The sequence below is a fragment of the Stenella coeruleoalba genome (genome assembly GCF_951394435.1).
Source record: "Stenella coeruleoalba genome assembly, chromosome: 13".
Lineage (NCBI taxonomy): Eukaryota > Metazoa > Chordata > Mammalia > Artiodactyla > Delphinidae > Stenella > Stenella coeruleoalba.
The window spans coordinates 79,035,035-79,057,482 of NC_137159.1; the positions used below are offsets into that span (position 1 = coordinate 79,035,035).

At 40.1% G+C, this 22,448-nt stretch overlaps 1 protein-coding gene across 3 annotated transcripts in view; it reads left to right on the plus strand.

Annotated features, from left to right (window-relative positions):
- The window catches only part of NBAS (NBAS subunit of NRZ tethering complex), a 340,369-nt gene that overhangs the window by 265,527 nt on the left and 52,394 nt on the right, over positions 1-22,448 (plus strand). For all 3 annotated transcript variants that reach the window (XM_079940671.1, XM_079940670.1, XM_079940672.1), the window contains 3 exons: positions 2,558-2,773; positions 6,172-6,374; positions 8,489-8,578. In XM_079940671.1, coding sequence (XP_079796797.1) covers positions 2,558-2,773; positions 6,172-6,374; positions 8,489-8,578 — 509 coding nt within the window. The remainder of the gene's footprint in view (positions 1-2,557; positions 2,774-6,171; positions 6,375-8,488; positions 8,579-22,448) is intronic.

A 22,448-nucleotide genomic window follows, 5' to 3' on the forward strand; every position in this document is an offset into this window, starting at 1 on the left:
AAGGCAGGCTTGAGAAAGGATGACAGTTTTTTCTCAGATACCTTAAGACTGGTTTTTATATCTTCTTAAAGGACTGTAAGAACTAGCCAGCCAGCCAGCCAACCAAGAGAAGATGTAACAGAGGCTGCGCGTGCCCTGCAAAGCCTAGCGTGTTCCTATCTGGCCCTTGCCACCCCTGCTCCGTCTGAAGTGCTCACGAGTGGTTATACGTAGGTCATAAGCCTTCCTGCTTCTGCAGCTCTGCTTGGGCTGTTCTGTCTTTTGGAAATGTTGTCATTCATCCGTTCATTCCTTTATACCTTCAACAAATGTGTTCTGTATGAGCCACCATTCTGAGGTCTGGGAAGATAGCAGTGACAGTCAGACCGTAAGCACATAGAAACACAGCATGCCAGTTGTGAAGAAAAAATAACGCAGGGTAAGGAGAACGAGGCCAAGTGAGGATGGCGGATGTGGCAGCTCTTACTCAGTAGTCAGGGAAGCCTCGGATAAGGCGATGTTTGTGCCGAGTCCTGAGGGAAGCACAGGAATGAGCCATGAGGATACACTGGGAGGAGAACATTTCAGGCAGAGGGACCAACAAGTGGAAAGACTCTGCGGGCCTGCAGGGAGGTGAGTGTCTTAAGAGTGGGCTGAGAGCAGGAGAGAGGCGGGATACAGGCTTAGAGAGGTGGGGTGAAGTGAAGGGCAAATCATATAGGGCCTAGTAGGGCTTTGAAGCCTTGATTTTGTTCATGCTCTGTCAGAGCCTGTGATGAGGCAGACATGACCAAGTGGCATCTGTGTGACGCGCAGTGAAGGGGAAGCCCTGTCTTGGTAACCACGGGATCTGAATTCCGACTTTTACTCTCCTCACTCTCATAATGAACCCAAACATACCACCCAGCCTCCCTGGGGCTTGGTCTTTCCATCCACATAATGGGGCGTAGGGAGGTCTGATGAACTAAACACAAGTTCTAGTATCTTGTATTTCTCAGTCGCAGAAAGGAGTTCGCACTTTATTTAGGGGAAGAGATAGTAATGGAACTAATACTTGGCAGTCAGTGGTAGCTTCTGATTTTGTTTCATGTCATGGGTGCTGGTAAGGAGTGGGGGCCACAGAACTTGTTTGGAAGCTGCGTTTGCAAAGCAGATACTTACAATTCAGGGAAAGCAGTGCTTTCCTAAAGATCCTTTTACCAATATGTATATGGGATTAAGAAAATGCCATCTCTCATAAAACATTACTCTTATGTGGAATGACTTGGAGGGAGCTGATGGGAAATGGAGGGTGGGGGAGGTTTGCCACGTGTTGATTGATGTGGTCGCTGGTGCCGTGTATTGCCGCCTGTGCCTAGTTTTCAGAATACCCAGAGACGGACCGTGACTGATTTTAAGAAGTAATAGGAAAGATAACAGTTTGTCCTAGGACTCTTTGTCTGTTATTGTTGTTGTTGTTGTTAAATCAACACAAAGCCCTTTTAAGGCTCTAGTACACGTCTGCTGGAGTAGTTGACAAGAGACTGAGTTCCAGGGCCCAGAGCAGCACAGATCAGCAGGGCCTGAAAAGGCCCCAGAATGGCTCAGAGGTACGTGGTACCTCCATCCAAGCGGGGTAAGTTTAAACTTCAGTTTTCTTGAGGCCAAGCGAGCTTAACATATCAGATACTAGAAAACTATGACCCTTGCCTACCTTTCGCAGCGGCCGTCACACATCAGAATCCAGTAAGCAGTTGGTGAGTAAATGAGTGAATGCAACATTATCATAGAAAATTTGGAAAATCGAGAAGAACAGAATTGCTCATGATCCCAACACTTTAACATAATGGTCACCAATAGAGAGAGAGAGAGAGAGAGAGAGAGAGAGAGAGAGAGAGAGAGAGAGAGAGAGAGAGAGTGTGTGTGTGTGTGTGTGTGTGTGTGTGTTCAGCCACATGCACAGGTATAGTTCAGATTTTAATGTAAGCATGGTATAAATAGTTTTATGATTTCTGATTCCTAAAATTGAACATTTTATGATAACCATTTTCCAAACGGCTATACTGTTTTTATAATTCTAATTTTAATGGCTGCATAATGTTTTATCTAGTAATTTATCATAAGCTGGTTACCATATCTCATATCATCAGACAATTAGATTTTGCTTTTGCAGTTTTACTTTTATGTTCTTATTCCAGTTAAGATCTTCATTCCTGTACTGTTTGCTTCTTTTGAATTATTTCCTTATAATAAATGATCAGAACTGGTTGTAGAATTGACTCCTCAATTTTTCACTGTAACCAGTAATCTATTTGACTTTTAGTTTCATCGAGACACCACCTGCTTTGGGGTATTAGCATTTAAAAAGCTGTATTTGCTCATGTAATAGTGCAAGTGGTACCTCCCTATTTTTGTTTTCTTCATGGGAGAAAAACCAGTCTAGCAAAAGTCCTATTCACTAAAGTTGGATATATTAAAATTTTACTTTTGTTCTCTCTACCACATTAATATCTTTTACATATGCCATGTGTAATAATGTAGGGTGATTTGTCTCACTTTTGTTCAATTCCTGTCTTTCTTGTTTGTTTGTTTGTTAAAGCTATCTGTGGAAGCACGTAAAGAAATGACTGGAAAGGCTATTAAGACAGTCAAACATTTTATTGAGAAGCCAAGGAAAAGAAATTCAGAAGACATTCAAGAGGCTAGTGATTCTAAGATGACCTACGCAGATGCCCTGAATCATCTGGAGAACTCACTGGCTCACCTGGAAACCCTCAACCACAGCTTCATCGTTTCTCTGAAGAATAGTGAGCAGGTGATGAAATGCAGACTACTTCTGTGTGCTCACTCACTCAGATAATACCAGTGTATTCTTTCATTTATCCTTTAAAGCTATATTCGTAGTTTTGATAGGGTTTTCAATCTTGCAGATTTTTTTTCAATAACCATTTTTTTATTGAGGTATAGTTAATTTACAGTGTTGGGTTAGTTTCAGGTGTACAGCAAAGTGATTCAGTTATATATATATATATACACACACACACACACTCACACGTGTGTGTGTGTGTGTGTGTGTGTGTGTATCCTTTTTTCAGATTCTTTTCCATTATAGCTTATTATAGGACACTGACTATAGTTGCCTGTGCTATATAGTAGGTCCTTGTTATTGATATGTTTTATACATAGTAGTGTGTATATGTTAATCTTAAACTCCTAATTTATTCCCCCCACCTCCAAATCTTCCAGATAATGGTCTTAAATCTTTATCCTTTAACCTCTTCATTATCTCTTGATTGTCAATTCAGTTTTCGCTTCTTTAAAAAGGATTTTAGGCCACTTAACACAATTGATAACTTGGGGAGGAAGGACGTGAGGAGGTGAGAGGGGTGGGAGAAGGGGGGCCAGGATGGGTGCCTGGGGTGAGAAAGTGGTTGCTAAAGCTGAGAAATGATGAAGACTGTGGTTCTCAAGCTCTCCTTCTAGCTGGTAGATGTTTTGCTGTCCAATTGAATAGTGATATATTTTTTTCCTCCTAAACTTCAGAAAAATTCAGAAATAGCCATCCATGCCTGCTTCAACAGTTTTTTTAAAAAATTATATGTACTCATCCTGTTTTTATGTTGCATTTCCCAGTATAACTTCATTATTGATATGACTGTTTTGGCTAATAAAGTTGTTCCTAGTTGGTTTCTTGTTGAGACCCTGATGGTGTCTCAGAAAGCACCCCATGAGAGTCAGGAGCCCCTGCCATGATGAGGTTGGGGACCAGGGTGTTGGGACTATATGAGGAAACCCTCTGTAGCCTTTGGAGCTTTTCTTCTGTATTGTCACAGTCATGGAAATTTTAATATTCTTTTCCATAACTTAAAAATTGACAAATCAATAAGTAAATGATCTTCATCTAGGTGAAAACAGCGTTTAGGTATATAAAAAAAATTCCATTTGCCCTTTAATGCTATGGTGAATGAACCTGTAAGTGGCCACTAACCTCCTCTTTTATTTTTCTTAAACCTTACAAGTTTATTGAATTGTATTCTTGGTTTGTAAAAATTATTCCTGACCAGAAAGATCAGTCAGTGGAGAGGAGTCCAGATAATGAACAAATGGGAGACTTCAAAATATGTATGAGACACAGAAATGTAAGCCCCTCGTGCAAAAGATAATGGGAAGAATTCAAAAGTCTGATAGCACTTTTATTTCAGTCTGTACTTTACAGCGCCTGTTAGGCTATCTAATGAATAATATTAAATAACGGTATGAGCAATATAGAAGCCTTTGCAGGGAGCAGATTGGCTTTACCAATCTTGATTTTATCCTGTTGATACAGTTCTATAATCAATAATTATAAGAACTAGGGTAAAATTTGGATCTTCAGGTAAAAGTGATTTATACTCACTAGTATAAAACTTTTAAAATATGTATTCATTTTTCTAATCAAGTATTCTCTATTCGTATCTGGAGAATTGTTATTGCTCTCCTTGGAATAAGTATTGTCTTTCGGTGGCGAGAGTAGTGTATATGGGGCCAAGGGGGTTATTAACAAAATCAGCCACTTGCTTCAGCTAGATTTAAAGGGACCAAATAGCTACTTGCAGATGTTAGACCGTGGATGGTCTAATAGGAGCCTCTTCTGATTCCTAAATTGAACATTATATGATTTTGTTAAGGCGCCTTTCAGAGCAAATGCTGGAAGTAACTTCAGCCTCATATATTTGTCCCTTTTAAGTTCAGGCCTTGATTTTAACCTCTTTATATATACTGCGTGAAAGACCATCTTATATACTCAAGAAGGTTAGTGCAATTTCAATTACAGGCCATAGGGGCCTCAGTTTCCCCTTGTCTCAGTAGGGATACTAGTAACTGCCCTGCCTAACTCACAGTCTTTTTTTTTTTTAATAGAAAGTTTAGAAAACAATGGGGAGAATAGTGACATGAAATCTCAAGTGCCCAGCTCCCAGCTTCCACAATTATCAGAATGTGACCAACCTTATTTCACCCCTACCCCACCTACCCTTACTACGCGCCTGTGGACCATTTTAAAGAAAAACCCAGTCATCTTTTCATTGTATCCACAAATCCTTCCATATCTATTTCTAAAAGATATGTTTAAACTTAACCACTACAGCATTACCAGTAAAAAAGGTAATAGTAATTCTTCAATATCATCAAATTTCCAGTTAATGTTTAGATTTCCACATGGTTGTTTTGAAAGACAAAGCAGTTATACTGAGAATTACTTGTGAAAGTTGGAAAGTGTTATTAACATCAAGTGGCCATATTTGGTACGCTGAACAATGGTAGCTGATGTCCTATTAAGTTATTTGTTGTCATGTTAGTTTGTACAGTATTATCAAAGAGGGGCAGGCAGTGTGGAGTGGGAGAGTGCAGTGGGGAAAGTAGAATCTCGGATTCTAATCCTAAGATCCATTAACGGCTGGCTGTGTGACTTTGGACATGTTACTTAACATCTTTGGTCTTCTATTTCCCTTTTGGTAAAGTGGAGCTAATTAAAAAACTCCTTGTGGGATAATGATAAACATTAAATTAGATGACATATGTACAATACCTGGGTTTACATAGTTGATGCTTAATAGATTATACCTATCATGTGGTTATAGCACAATAATAATAATAGAGAAATTTGCCCTTAATGAGCATTACTTTGTGCCTAACATTGTGCTAAAGGACTGATTTTTTTTTTTTTTTTTTTTTTTTGCGGTACATGGCCCTCTCACTGCTGTGGCCTCTCCCGTTGCGGAACACAGGCTCCGGACGCGTAGGCTCAGCAGCCATGGCTCACGGGCCCAGCCGCTCCGCGGCATGTGGGATCCTCCCAGACCGGGTCATGAACCGACGTCCCCTGCATCGGCAGGTGGGCTCTCAGCCACTGTGCCACCAGGGAAGCCCAAGGACTGATTTTTATATTATTGAATGTTTATGACATCCTCTGTTCATAAGAAGTGATTGTCCTCATCCTCGTTTTATAGATACTGGAAAGTTGAGATCACAGTGGCTTACTAATTAAAGCGAGGATTGCACTCAAGCCTGGGTGGCCCTGGAGACCAAGCTCTTAACAACCCCTGCGTATTCCTCCATGTGGTGTTTGTGGTCATAGCGTATTTGGTTTGAGAGCTTCTAAGTATATTTCACTCTGTCCATGTAGACATGTAATTCCTAGTTGATATTTACATGTTGAATTCCCTATGTTTGCAGGAAACGCTGCAGAAATATAGTTACCTCTATGATCTGTCTCGATCAGAAAAAGGGAAAGTTCAGGCTCAAGCCGTGGCCATGTGTTTAGACGGTCAGCCTCTAAGAATGATTCAACAGCTGCTAGAGGTGGCCGTTGGCCCTCTTGACGTCTCGCCTAAGGATATAGTACACGGTGCAATAACGCAAATCGTCTCTGCGCTGAGGTAAGCTCTAAAACAGTCACTGAGGGGAACCTGAGCTGATACTTTGCCAGTAATGTGCTTGTTTCACGGTTGTTAGAAAGGTAAAATACTACCATGTATGTAGGAGCATTTTATAAAGTATGATGTACTTCATAAAAAGTGAGAGATTATGATGAGACTTCTCAGTCTCATGTCTTAAAATATCTTGCGAATGCAGAACCGTGGCAGTGTTCTGTCATTGGTCCTGTGTGTAACATGTCAAGAAGCTAGCTAACTTCTGGGTAGACCCTCTCTCGCACCCAGATAATTCTTGAAATAAGGGAAAGGCCAAAATGGCATGTGAAGCAGGTCGCTAAGTGTCAGACCGTCATGTGACTTCAGCATGGATTTTTCCGAGCTTGTCTCTTCTAATTCCCCTTCTTTGTAGCAGTGGGAAACCAGTTCCCAGAAGTTTGTTTTGAAGTACACAAGGCAAGGTTAATCATATGCTGAAGAAGTTGGACATGTGTTAAGTATCTTAGGACATTATTTACCTGCAATTAATGGCATAAAACTGACAATTGAGAAATTCTAGCTTTCTGTCGATAGGCTGGTACCTTTGTAGGAATACATCCAAGGGGATTAGGAAAAAGGGAAAGTTGAGCTTAGAAAATAGTGAGGCATCAAGTGCTTTCTGTGAATAATGCAATTAGCCTAAGAGATTTAGTTGTGTTTAAATTATTCTTCTTTTAAGCATTCTTTGTAATTCTGTGTTGCTCTTGAGGAACTTTTTGATTAAATGCGTGTCAGTTTTCAGCAGCTGAACTGAAATCAAATGAGGCTTCATCAGTTTAATTACCCAGCTTCATCCGGTTTTCACCTTAATGCTCTGAGGTATCTGGTAATTTTATATACAGGGAGAGAAATGAAATAGTGTAACACTTTTTAGAAATCGCAAATATGAAATGAATAAAGCTTTATTCTATTACGAGCTTATGTTTTGGTGGTGGTTGTGATTATAAGAGCCACTTTCCTCTTTCAAATGATGACAGATAATTGTTTACCATGTTTTATACCTTTTTGATTCAGTTATCTTGTATTATTTCTTAAATCAAGGCTTAGATGAAGCTCACAAAAATAAAAATTTGAAAAATTACTGCCTTGAATATAATTTAGTTTATTTTTCAAAAATTGTACATTTTCATATAATTAAAATATGATATATTTTTACGTTTATAAAATTCTGACATAAATTATACTCCTTTCTTTTTCCCTGTGCCCAGTTCTACTACTGAAGATTTTGTTCTGATCTAATAAATGTTAGACTTAGTGTACAGGAGACATTCAATAAAAATGAGTTAAATCTTTCAGTAGTGGCGGGAAGGGGAACTTCAGTTCACCTACCTCTTTTTCAAAGGAAAACAAATTGCTATTGACTATGTCCATAACATTTACGTTTTAGAAAGTTAGTGAAATTTAGTAGGCATAAAATGACAAAGGGATGAACATACAGCAGCAGTTGGTTTAAATCATCTAACAAACTGTTCAAAAACTCATCTAAAACTTCTCTTTCCTCTGTTACGTTTTCAGAATTCAGTAGAGTTCCAGACATACGCATTTGTAGAATGGGCATAATAGGGCCTGTCTCACGGGCTGTTGAGATTATTAACTGTCAGGGTGTATGTGAAGCACTTAGCAGTACCTGCTACCTAGTAAGTACCACGTAAACATTAGTGTTTTGAAACAAGGCCAGCTAGAGAATTTAGATTATTATATACTTAATGCTTAAAGTAGCTCTTATTTTTGATGCCCATTGAGTATATCTTTGAATTTTTGGATGACAGAAGGCAAGTAGATTTTCTTACTCTGTCTTTTTCCTTCTTTTTTTCCCCTTTTCCTCTACTCTCTTGGTAGGAAAACAAGCCTGTATTAGACTGTGAGCTCTTTAAGGGCAGAGGTTTCATCTCCACATCCTTAGCACACAGTATAGGGCTTGGTACCCTTGTGGGCTGCATATACCACGAACGGCTATGAGCTGGCGGTACATGCTGTGCCGAGATCCAGCTGGATTCATCCGAGTGTAAATGTCCACTTGTTTCTGAGGCTTGAGCCATCCTGTTCTGATTCCGTTCCTCTCTCTGTCTCTCCCTTCGCAGCGGAGGCAGTGCTGACCTCGGGGGGCCGGCGGACCCTCTCTGCGTCCTGGAAGGGGTTGTTGCAGCCGTCCACGCCAGTGTCGACAAAGGGTAAGGCTGGAGCGGTTTGTGGGTCTCACTGAATGGCGTTCCTCGGAGTCCTAGGATTACTTTTAATATCCATGTTTATGAAGCTTCCGTGACTAAGCATCTTTTCTAGGTGGTTCTGAAGGAAGAGCTGAGGAATTTCTGGAGATACGTTTTCCCAGCTGTACTCTTAGCCCATCAGCTCCAATAGGACCCTCTCCTTCTCTCCTGGGCCTTGCTGGCCTCAGAGAGTGTGGTCTCTTCCCACCTCCTTCTGAGGGTGGCCAGGGAGAGGAACCTGCTCTGCTTCTTAGGAGAGCAGAGGTTTACATCTCCAGGAGGTTAACTGTACTGATTAAGTATAGAAACTCCTAGAGTGTATATGTTATTTTTAAAAACCTTTATATATGTTAAATCTGTGTTGTCTGAGGACTGAGAGTGTAGAGGCTTTATAAGTCTAGGAATGTGTGTGTCTCCAAACCATTTTAAGAAAGAATCTTTCATTCAGGTGCACTGGTAGCAGTAGTTGGAATAACAACAACAGCAGAATGACAGTTATGTATTTCCCAGAGTTGACGAAGATCTTTCCTATGTCTGATATCCATGGCAACCCTGTAAGGCCTCACCCCAATTTTCTTTGATACAATAATAATGAAACGTATTTGAGAAACCCCCTCATAGTTCATTCAGTAATACTGTTTTTATTTGCATATTGCCTTCCAGTTATTGGGGGAGAGGAGTTGACTTGCCCAGAGTCAGAGGCCTAGGAAATAGAGCCAGGAGTCCGGTCTGTCCCTGCGTCATAATTTAGGGCTCAGATACCTTTATAGAATGTCTCCACGCATCGCTTTGGGCCCGCGGTTTGAGGGAAAGAACATAGGATAAGCCATATGGATGGGTCTGGCAAACATGGCCAGCAGGGCCCTCGACTTACTGTGCCTTTTACTTTGCACGTTTTCTCTAAACTCCCTCGCTTGTGGGTCTTTAAATGGTAAGGAAGCCACAGCTGTGGCTAACATGGGCTTCTTATTCTAAAAAGAAATGTCACTGTTCTGCACGTTTAGTGTGTGTCATGTTCCGTGCTCAGTCATGAACAGTTAGTTCTGGGTAGGAGGAGCTCAGAGTCTTACAGGGGAGACCAGCTTGCCTGGGCTCCCAGTTACCACACAACAGAGTGGTCAGCGCTGTGCAGAAAGCAAGGTGGAGGGAGTGGCTTATTCTGCCCGGGGAAGTTAGGGCACGATCCACACGGGGCGGCATTGGAGCTGGTCTGTGACATCTGAGTCTGCGAGAAGGAGGAGGTGTGGTCCAGGCAGGGACACTGCTTCAACAGGGCAGGTGCAGCAGATAGCAGGGTGGGCAGAGATGCTGTGTGGGAAACCCTCAGCCACTCTCTAGAAGGTCCATTGAGCGGCTGCTGTTCCAGTCACAGCCCATCAGTCAGTTCTCAGCTCACCGCTCCCCTGTGAGCTGTCGCACAGTGGCTGTCAGGTACCTGGACCCGGATCCAGGCCTCACATGATGAGAGGGATCTCCACAGGCACTGCTTTAAGCCCCTTCCAGTGGGGTCTCTCAGTCTCGTCCCACTGGGAACATCTCAAAAAATTAGAAAGCAGTGTTTTTCTTAGTGAATTTCCAGCCAGATATACAGAAGAATCCACCTTGGGTCACTTGAATACAGACTTTTTTTAAACTTCAATTTCCAAAGAGGAAGACATTGGGGAATGGAGAATCAGAACAAGATCTTACTTTTCATCCCAGAGACACAGAATAACAAAGGCTCCTTAACAACAACAAAAAACTTAAGTGAACTTTTTTTTTTTTCGCTTAAAAAAGAAAAAGAGGAAGACGGACAAAGTCATAACTTTTATTCCTGGCAAGTGTTCTGTGAATGTGGACAGTTAAACCTGACACGCTTGGCTTCAGTTCTCCTCCCTGAGAGCGTGTCCACGAGTCACAGCGGGAAGTCGCTCTGTCTTTTCTAGGTAGTTCCCGCGGAGCGGGGTCTTCAGAGTGACATGGGGATTTAAACTCTTTTAATGCTCCAGGATTGGCAGATACAAACTATTATATGTAAAATAGGTAAACAATAAGGTCCTACTGTATAGCACAGGGAACTATATTCAATACCCTGTGATAAATCATAATGAAAAAGAATCTGAAAAACAACATATGACTGTATGTGTAACTGAATCATTTTTCTGTACACCTGAAACTAACACAACATTGTAAATCAACTGTACTTCAATTAAAAAAATCAAATAAATAAAGATAGAGTAATGCTCTTGGGTCACTTGCTCGTTACTTGGTCTGACATGACTGACTAACCCTCTAGGAGGCCACGCCAGGCGTGTGTGCCCCTAACCGTCCCTCAGTCCCAGCCCTGTAATGTGAACACGCATTGCCCACTATGGCATCTGTTTAAACGGCAAATCGTCTCTCTTCATATACATTGTCAGCTGTCACAAACACACACGCGCGCGCACACACACACACACACACACACACACATATGCATGTGCTCTTAGGTGAGGCATACACCATCCCATAACATTCCTGGCAGAGAGATTGAAAAGTCAGAATTATGGTGTGTGTATTAATGGGTACCACCAAGAGTTCAGTCTTGTGTTTAATTTTTAGACAGTTTATGCCTTCATCAGCATGTCCTCCTTTGACTTTTTATATTGGTACAGATATCATCTACCTTTTAACTGCAGCTCCCACCTCTCCCGTGAAACCCCCTTTCCCTCTTCTTCTACCTGTGCTAAGGGTAAACGACATAAAACCACAGCACCCAGGCAGGTACCAGTGGAGCCAGCAGCCACCTGTCCAGGCAGACGTCCTTTTAAGTTTGGCCACATTCTTGCTTCTAGATATCAGGGTTAAGTCTTCTAGGGATTTGAAATAGTGTCAAAAACCTTTTTTTTTTAATATATCTTTATGGAGTATAATTGCTTTACAATGTTGTGTTACTTTCTGCTGTATAACAAAGTGAATCAGCTATACACAAACATATATCCCCATATCCCCTCCCTCTTGCGTCCCCCTCCCACCACTCTAGGTGGTCACAAAGCACCGAGCTGATCTCCCTGTGCTATGCGGCTGCTTCCCGCTAGCTAGCTATTCTACATTTGGTAGTGTATATATGTCCATGCCACTCTCTCACTTTGTCCCAGCTTACCCTTCCCCCTCCCCGTGTCCTCAAGTCCATTCTCTACATCTGCATCTTTATTCCTGTCCTGCCCCTAGGTCCATCAGAACCTTTTTTTTTTAGATTCCATATATATGCATTAGCATACAGTATTTGTTTTTCTTTTTCTGACTTACTTCACTCTGTATGACAGACTCTAGGTCCCTCCACCTCACTACAAATAACTCAATTTCGTTTCTTTTTATGGCTGAGTAATATTCCATTTGTATATATGTGCCACATCTTCTTTATCCATTCATCTGTCGATGGACACTTAGATTGCTTCCATGTCCTGGTTATTGTAAATACTGCTGCAATGAACATTGTGGTACATGACTCTTCTTGAATTATGGTTTTCTCAGGGTATATGCCCAGTAGTGGGATTGCTGGGTCAAATGGTAGTTCTATTTTTAGTTTTTCAAGGAACCTCCATACTGTTCTCCATAATAGCTGTATCAATTTACATTCCCACCAACAGTGCAGGAGGGTTCCCTTTTCTCCATACCCTCTCCAGCATTTGTTGTTTGTAGATTTTTTGATGATGCCCGTTCTAACGTGTATGAGGTGATACCTCACTGCAGTTTTGCTTTGCATTTCTCTAATATTTAGTGATGATGAGCAGCTTTTCATGTGCCTCTTGGCCATCTGTATGTCTTCTTTAGAGAAATGTCTACTTAGGTCTTCTGCCCATTTCTGGATTGGGTTGTTTGTTTTTTTGATATTGAGCTACATGAGCTGCTTTTATATTTTGGAGATCAATCCTTTGTCAGCTGCTTCATTTGCAAATATTTTCTCCCAATCTGAGGGTTGTCTTTTCGTTATGTTTATGGTTTCCTTTGCTGTGAAAAGCTTTTAAGTTTCACTGGGTCCCATTTGTTTTTATTTTTATTTCCATTTCTCTAGGAGGTGGGTCAAAAAGAATCTTGCTGTGGTTTATGTCATAGAGTGTTCTGCCTATGTTTTCCTCTGAGAGTTTTATAGTGTCTGGCCTTACATTTAGGTCTTTAATCCATTTTGAGTTTATTTTTGTGTATGGTGTTAGGGAATGTTCTAATTTTATTCTTTTACATGTAGCTGTCCTGTTTTCCCAGCAGCACTTATTGAAGAGGCTATCTTTTCTCCATTGTATATTCTTGCCTCCTTTATCAAAGATAGGGTGACCATAGCTGTGTGGGTTTATCTCTGGACTTTCTATCCTGTTCCACTGATCTATATTTCTGTTTTTGTGTCAGTGCCATACTGTCTTGATTACTGTAGCTTTGTAGTATAGTCTGAAGTCAGGGAGCCCGATTCCTCCAGCTCTGTTTTTCTTTCTCAAGATTGCTTTGGCTATTTGGGGACTTTTGTGTTTCCATACAAATTGTGAAGTTGTTTTGTTCTAGTTCTGTGAAAAAAGCCATTGGTACTTTGATAGGGATTGCATTGAATCTGTTGATTGCTTTGGGTAGTATAATCATTTTCACAGTGTTGATTCTTCCAGTCCAAGAACATGGTATATCTCTCCATCTATTTGTATCATCTTTAATTTCTTTCATCAGTGTCTTATAGTTTTCTGCATACAGGTCTTTTGTCTCCTTAGGTAGGTTTATTACTAGACATTTTATTCTTTTTGTTGCAATGATAAATGAGAGTGTTTCCTTAATTTCCCTTTCAGATTTTTCATCATTAGTGTATAGGAATGCAAGAGATTTCTGTGCATTAATTTTGTATCCTGCTACTCTACCAAATTCATTGATTAGCTCTAGTAGTTTTCTGGTAGTATCTTTAGGATTCTCTATGTATAGTATCATGTCATCTGCAAACAGTGACAGTTTTACTTCTTACTTATTGATTTGGGTTCCTTTTATTTCTTTTTCTTCTCTGATTGCTGTGGCTAAACTTCCAAAACTATGTTGAATAATAGTGGTGAGAGTGGGCAACCTTGTCTTTTTCCTGATCTGAGAGGAAATGGTTTCAGTTTTTCACCACTGAGAACGATGTTGGCTGTGGGTTTGTCATACATGACGTTTATTATGTTGACGTAGGCTCACTCTATGCCTACTTTCTAAAAAGTTTTTATCATAAATGGGTGTTGAATTTTGTTGAAAGTTTTTTCTGCATCTACTGAGATGATCATAGGGTTTTTCTCCTTCAATTGGTTAATATGGTGTATCACATTGATTGATTTGTGTATATTGAAGAATCCTTGCATTCCTGTGATAAACCCCACTTGATGATGGTGTATGATCCTTTTAAGTGCTATGTTGGATTCTGTTTGCTAATATTTTGTTGAGGATATTTGCGTCTATGTTCATCAGTGATATAGGCCTGTAGTTTTCTTTCTTTGTGACATCTTTGTCTGGTTTTGGTATCAGGGTGATGGTGGCCTCGTAGAATGATTTTTGGAGTGTTCCTCCCTCTGCTATATTTTGGAAGAGTTTGAGAAGGATAGGTGTTAGCTCTTCTCTAAATGTTTGATAGAATTCGCCTGTGAAGCCATCTGGTCCTGGGCTTTTGTTTGTTGGAAGACTTTTAATCACAGTCTCAATTTCAGTGCTTGTGATTGATCTGTTTATATTTTCTATTTCTTCCTGGTTCACTGTCAGAAAGTTGTGCTTTTCTAAGAATTTGTCCATTTCTTCCTGGTTGTCCATTTTATTGGCATATAGTTGCTTGTAGTAATCTCTTATCATCCTTTGTATTTCTGCAATGTTAGTTGTCTCCTTTTTCGTTTCTAATTCTATTGATTTTCTTCTCCCTTTTTTTCTTGATGAGTCTGGCTAATGGGTTATCAATTTTGTGTATCTTCTCAAAGAACCGGATTTTAGTTTTATTGATCTTTGCTATCGTGTCCTTCATTTCTTTTTCATTTTTTTGATCTGATCTTTATGATTTCTTTCTTTCTGCTAACTTTGGGTTTTTTGTTCTTCTTTCTCTAATTGCTTTAGGTGTAAGGTTAGGTTGTTTATTTGAGATGCTTCTTGTCTCTTGAGGTAGGATTGTATTGCTATAAACTTCCCTCTTAGAACTACTTTTGCTGCATCCCATAGGTTTTGGGTTGTCGTGTCTCCATTGTCTTTTTTCTAAGTATGTTTTGATTTCCTCTTTGATTTCTTCAGTGATCTCTTGGTTATTTAGTAGTGTGTTGTTTAGCCTCCACGTGTTTGTATTTTTTACAGTTTTTTTCCTGTAATTGATATCTAGTCTCATAGTGTTGTGGTCAGAAAAGATACTTGATACTATTTCAATTTTCTTAAATTTACCAAGGCTTGATTTGTGACCCAAGATATGATCTATCCTGGAGAATGTTCCATGAGCACTTTAGAAGAAAGTGTATTCTCTTGTTTTGGGATGGAGTGTCCTGTAAATATAAATTAAGTCCATCTTATTTAATGAAACATTTAAAGCTTTTGTTTCCTTATTTATTTTCATTTTGGTTGATCTGTCCATTGGTGAAACTGGGGTGTTAAAGTCCCCTACTATTATTGTGCTACTATCGATTTCCCCTTTTATGGCTGTTAGCATGTGCCTTATGTATTGAGGTGCTCCTATGTTGGGTGCATAAATATTTACAATTGTTATATCTTCTTCTTGGATCGATCCCTTGATCATTATGTAGTGTCCTTCTTTGTCTCCTGTAATAGTCTTTATTTTAAAGTCTATTTTGTCTGATATGAGACTTGCTACTCCAGCTTTCTTTTGATTTCCATTTGTATGGAATATCTTTTTCCATCCCCTCACTTTCAGTCTGTATGTGTCCCTAGGTCTGAAGTGGGTCTCTTCTAGACAGCATATATATATGGCTATTGTTTTTGTGTCCATTCAGCCAGTCTCTGTCTTTTGGTTGGAGCATTTAATCCATTTACATTTAGGGTAATTATCAATATGTATGTTCCTATTACTATTTTTTTAATTATTTTGGGGTTTTTTTAACATCTTTATTGGAGTATAATTGCTTTACAATGGTGTGTTAGTTTCTGCTTTATAACAGTGAATCAGCTATACATATACATATATCCCCATATCTCCTCCCTCTTGTTTTCATAGGTCTTTTCCTTCTCTTGTGTTTCCTGCCTAGAGAAGTTCCTTTAGCATTTGTTGTAGACCTGGTTTGATGGTGCTGAAGTCTCTTAGCTTTTGCTTGTCTGTAAAGCTTTTGATTTCTCTGTCGAATCTGAATGAGATCCTTGCTGGGTAGAGTAATCTTGGTTGTAGCTTCTTCCCTTTCATCACTTTAAATATGTCCTATCACTCTCTTCTGGCTTGCAGATTTTCTCCTGAAAGATCAACTGTTAACCTTATGGGGATTCCCTTGTATATTATTTGTTGCTTTTCCCTTGCTGCTTTTAATATCTTTTCTTTGTATTTAATTTTTGATAGTTTGATTAATATGTGTCTTGGCGTGTTTCTCCTTGCATTTATCCTGTATGGGACTTCTCTGCGCCTCCTGAACTTGACTGACTATTTCCTTTCCCATGTTAGGGAAGTTTTCAATTATAATCTCTTCAAATATTTTCTCAGAACCTTTCTTTTTTTCTTCTTCTTCTGGGACCCCTATAATTCGAATGTTGGTATGTTTAATATTGTCCCAGAGGTCTCTGAGACTGTCCTTAATTCTTTTCATTCTCTTTTCTTTATTCTGCTCTGCGGTAGTTATTTCCACTCTTTTATCTTCCAGGTCACTTATCCGTTCTTCTGCCTCAGTTATTCTGCTATTGATTCCTTCTAGAGAATTTTTAATTTCATTTACTGGGTTGTTCATCATTGTTTGTTTGTTCTTTAGTTCTTCTGGGTCCTTGTTAAACGTTTCTTGTATTTTCTCCGTTCTATTTCCAAGATTTTGGATCCTCTTTACTATCATTACTCTGAATTCTTTTTCAGGTGGACTGCCTATCTCCTCTTCCTTTATTTGGTCTGGTGGGTTTTTACCTTGCTCCTTCATCTGCTGCATATTTCTCTGTCTTCTCATTTTGTTTAACTTTCTGTGTTTGGGCTCTCCTTTCCACAGGCTGCAGGTTCATAGTTTCCATTGGTTTTGGTGTCTGCCCCCAGTGGGTGAGGTTGGTTCAGTGGCTTTTGTAGTCTTCCTGGTTGAGGGGACTGGTGCCTGTGGGTGGGGCTGGATCTTGTCTTTCTGGTGGGCAGGACCGCATCCGGTGGTTTTGGGGTGTCTGTGACCTTATTATGATTTTAGGCAGCCTCTCTGCTAATGGGTGGGGTTGTGTTCCTGTCTTGCTAGTTGTTTGGCATCATAGGGCGTCCAGCACTGGAATTTGCTGGCCGTTGAGTGGAGCTGGGTCTTAGTGTTGAGACGGAGATCTCTGGGAGAGCTCTCGACGATTGATATTACGTGGGGCCGGGTGGTCTCTGGTGGTCCAGTGTCCTGAATTTGGCTCTCCCACCTCAGAGGCTGAGGCCTGACACCCGGCCGGAGCACCAAGACCCTGTCAGCCACCTGGCAAAATTTCCCCCATGGATCACAAACTTCATATATACCACATGTCTTCTAATACAGCTGCTCGACTGGTCTTTTTCCACGTCTAGATCAGCATCCTGCTTCTTCAGAAAACTGTGCTGCACTCAGACTCCGGAGCTCATTCACATGGTTCTCTCCCCGCCCTCCTCCGGCGCCGCCAAACCTGGGCCGAAGCTGCTCTTTCCTGGTGGGCCCGGGAGCCAGTAGGCCTTCTGAGAGTGCCCTCAGGGTGGAGCGTCCGCTCTGACATGTTGGCTTCCAAATGGAAAAACCCTTTCTTTGTGTGTATAAAGGTGGCCATCGAGGTCCAGGTTTCAGGGAACTGGCCCGCGGTCCCCAGGACGGTCGCGGCTTTGGCCAGTGGGGCCCCTCCAGAGCCAGCAGCCTCAGTGAGGCCGCCCTCCCCTGGGGCTCCAGGGCAGCTCCGTGGCAGTGGAGGGGAGAGACCCTGAGCCAGGAGTTCCAGCTCTGCCAAAACGCGGGCTCCATTTTGTCAAAAACCTTTAAAAAAAAAAAATTATCTTTTTGAAGTATAATTAATTTACAATGTTGTGTTTCTGGTGTACAGCAAAGTGATTCAGATATATATATATATATATATATATATATATATATATATATATTCTTTTTCATATTCTTTTCCATTATGGTTTATTACAGGATATTAGATATAGTTCCCTGTGCTATACAGTAGGACCTGTTTTTATCCATTCTATATATAATTGTTTGCGTCTGCTAATCCCAAACTCCCCATCCATCCCTCCCCCACCCCACTCCCACGTGGGAACCACTAGTCTGTCCTCTGTGTCTGTGAGTCTGTTTCTGACAAAAACCTTTTATAACATCTACAGTTAAAGATGAGAGTACGATCATTATTCAGAGGCTTGTGCCTATTAAATTTATTTTATGAGCGTGTATGTTTTCTCCCATTACAGATGTACCTCAGGGATATTGAGAGTTTGGTTCCAGACCACACAATAAAGTGAATATCACAATAAAGCAAGTCACACAAATTTTTTTGGTTTTTCAGTGTATATAAAAGTTATGTTTATACTGTACTGTCGTCTATTAATTGTATAGAAAAAGCATTGTGTCTAAAAAAAATTCTGCATACCTTAATTAAAAAATACTTTATTGCTAAAAAATGCCAAAACAATTACAGTAGGAACATCAAAGATCACTCATCACAGATCACCATAACAAATATAATAATAATGAAAAAGTTTCAAATATTGTGAGAATTACCAAAATGTGATACAGAGACATGAATTGAGCAAATGCTTTTGGAAAAATGGCATCAGTAGACTTGCTCAATGCAGGGTGGCCACCAATTTGTTAAAAAAAAGACAGTGTCTAAAGTGCGATAAAGTGAAGTGTGATAAGGTGAGGTGTGCCTGTATTTATGTATATCTGTAACATCATATTTTGAGAGTATATTTTAAATTTCTAGTTTGTGTTAAGGATTAGTTTATTAGTTTGCCTAGGGAAAAAAATGTTTCAAAAAATTCAACAACTAAAATTATAATGTTCTAAAATAATATACCCACTAAACCAGGAACTAAGAAAATACCTTGATGCGGTTTAAAACCAAAAATCTAATGAACATCCATTACTTATTCTCATTTAACAACTCACGCAGTTCTCAGAACCACCCTATCATATTACTATTATTGTGATCTCCATTTTACAGATGAGGGAATGAAGGTCAGACAAGTTTTGTAGATTGTCTGGGGTCGCCCAGATAAAGACATGTTGTGAATTACTCTTACCGTATCTCATCTTTTTCTGACATTAAAGAGTCTGCAATGGACTATTAAGGCAGTGCTTCTCAAACGTCCTTCTGCTTAGGAATTGCCCAGGGATCTTATTAAAATACAAATTTTACTTGGGTAGGTGTAGGTAGCGCCTGAGATTCTGCGTTTCAAACCAGCTCCCAAGTGCCCCTTAGTCCATAGACTGAACTTCGCAAGGTCTTAAGGCATTACTTTCCTCCATTTTCTCACTGCTTCCACCTCCTTCTTTCTGCCTTGGCCTTATTTCCTTTTCTACTCCCTGCCTTCATATACCTTTAAAAAATTTCCTAACAGAAATGACCCACAAGTGTGACCCAGTATATTAGTGATTCTCAAAAGGATGTACAGAAGTAAATCCACTCAGAGAACAGATAATTAATGAGGAATTCCTCTGTGCACCATTCAAAGAGGGAGAAAGACTTCCTTCAAAACTACTGAGTATTTTAGGAGTCTTTGTTTGTTTGTTTAAATTGCTGCTTAATCACAGTAGCAGCTTCAGCTGTCTTAAAGCTTCGTGTATATTGAACAGTGTCAGATTATTCAGGCTTCATTGAGCTCTTTGGAGTTACCTAAGGACTTCACATTATTTTTAAAGCACACAAAAGACCCCGCCCCCCCGCAAAAAAGGAAAAGATAAAGAAAGCCCACTAGAGCAAATTGAATCCAGTTTCTACTTACTCTTCCCGCTCTGTGAGGCAAAGTGAATCATCAGATGATCTCCAAGTACCCCCAGTGCATGAGCCCTCTGTTCTGTGATATGAACCCTGCTGAAAGCCATGGTCACCAACCAGGAGGGTGGATCCACTCTACCACTGCAGTGTTCCTTGGGGCCACCTAAGGCCATATTTATTACTTCACAGCTGCCGTTTCTGCCGCATTACAGTGCGATGTGTCCATGTTTCTATTGATGAACGAACCTCAAGAAGATTTTCTGATTGGCGTACATTTGAGAGCAGCCACAAAGACGTTGTTAGTGTTTATTTACCAAAAGTTAAGATTTGAGATTGGAATTCTGCACACACCAAAATTATTGCCTTTGTAGGAATTTGTCTTTTAATATAACTTGATTATGATAATTATTTGAAAAAAAATCACACTTTTTATACTACTGCAATGCCATTAACACGTTATGCATTCATTTGTTTTCAGTTCCCTTTTACTCTTTGTCAGGTGCCCCAGTTGTTTCACGGGAGCTGATGAATAGAAGACGTTGTCCTGGGAAATGTCTGCTCCACCCCGTTCCATGTGTAGTGAGGAAAGTGTGCGCAGTGTGTGGATCGGTTCCTTAACTGAGTTCAGGGACCGACCCAGAATATGGGCACTTACGTCTCTCACTGTTCGCTCACTCACGTTTACTTGCTTTCCACCCCGGGCCCGCCCACCTGCCTGTCCTTCTCCCTCCATCTAGCCTAGCATGGTACAGATCAGTTTGCAAACTCATTTCCTACTGAGGCCAGGCAGGTAATGGAAATGAGCAAGGTGGACAGGGCTTAAGGGAAGGTAGGAAGTTTGGAGGCAGAGGGGTACTTGAGAGCTCAGGACACCTTATCTAAGGGAAACAGCTGCCAGTGAGTCCTTATCTTCCAGCATTTAAAGGGGAGCTACGTTGTTAAGAGAGTGGATCCTAAGAGATCTCATCACACGAAAAAAAACCATATTTTTCTTTTTCCTTTTTGTATCTACATGAGATGATGGATTTTCACTAAACTTACTATGGTAATCTTCACAATATATGTAAGTCAAATCATGATGCTGCACACCTTAAACTTAGACAGTGCTGTATGCCAATTATATCTCAATAAAGCGGGAGAAAAAAAGGAGAGCTGGTAAATCTTCATTGTGTAAAATTTCTAAATTTTGAAACATTGGTATATACTGTGTAAGCCAGTACAAAACGCTGGCTGCTGGTTTATAACTTCAATCTAGAAGGTTGGACAGAGTGACCTCCTGTTCCCTTCAGGCATTCCAGTTCTATGACATTTATATTTAGAAGAAATCACAGAGGTCTATGTTTGTCTTGTCTGAATGCAGTCTTTCCTTCTCCCATTCTGAAATAAGAACAGTTTTATTTTGTGTAGTGCATCATGATATATAAAGTGGTTTTCATAATTACTGTCTCTTTTAATAGACCATAATCATTTAAGTTCAAGGTTGGGTTATCTTCATACGTTTATGCCATACAGAATCTGCAAACTCTTATACAAAGGATCAGCTTATTAATATTCTCAGAATCTGTCTTTTTTCTTTGATTCAATAATTGCCTTTGTTTAGTTGGCATTTCTTTTCTGTTCCTTTGTAGTTTTGTGAATATCCTCCTATACTACCTTACTTACCTAGTAGAACATCATATTCTCAAATTAATCATTCAGTGAACCTAGTTTTGTTGTCACTGTTGCTGCTCTTGTTCTTTTCTGTTAATAGAACTACTCGTATATTTCAGAAGACTCCTTATCTTTTGAGCCAAAACTGATTGTGTGAATGTGTGTGTGTTTCCTTTAGTAGTTAATTTTTTTTAAAAAATAGTGTACTGAATTACCCTGTGTAGTACAATAACCTCCCCCCACCACAGAAATCCTCATTCTAGGGAAAGAGGTAGAAGCAAATGTCTGTGTATTTGCAATGAAACTGAGATATTTTTCTCTATTACCTATTTTACATCTTTTTAAAATCATTTGTATATCTCTTTTATAATAAGGTAAAAACGTTTTGAAATCATGTTCTCTTTTTATTCCTAAGCTCATTAAACCCTCTCCTTGCCTCCATAAAATGCTATAAAAATGGAATCATTTTCCTTCCCATTCTGTTTTTTTTTTTTTTTTTACATTGTAAAAGTCGTAATTGGGGGCTTCCCTGGTGGCGCAGTGGTTAAGAATCCACCTGCCAATTCAGGAGACACAGGCTCAAGCCCTGGTCTGGGAAGATCCCACATGCCGCGGAGCAACTAAGCCCATGCACCACAACTACTGAGCCTGCGTGCCACAGCTACTGAAGCCCGTGAGCCTAGAGCCCGTGCTCTGCAACAACAGAAGCCACCGCAGTGAGAAGCCTGTGCACCGCAGCTAAGAGTAGCCCCTGCTCGCCACAAGTAGAGAAAGCCCACACGCAGCAATGAAGACCCAGTGCAGCCAAAAATAAATACATTTATTAAAAAAAGAAAGTTGCAATTGGTTATATTTTACCCACCTGCTTATCTTGAAAAATTTCAAACCCACAGAAAAGTTGCAAAGATTGAAAAATAATGACTCTATTCTCTTCCCCTTGATTCACCAATTGTTAACATTCTATCACAATTCTAACATTCTGTTTTTCTTTCTTTGCCTCTGTATATGTGTGTGTGTGTGTGTGTGTATTTGCCGAATCACAAGAAAGACTACGAATTTTAAAAACTCAAATTGAAATTAAAATGTAAACTATTTTGCAGCTAAAAACTTTAGGAGATACTGTCTAGTCGATTTC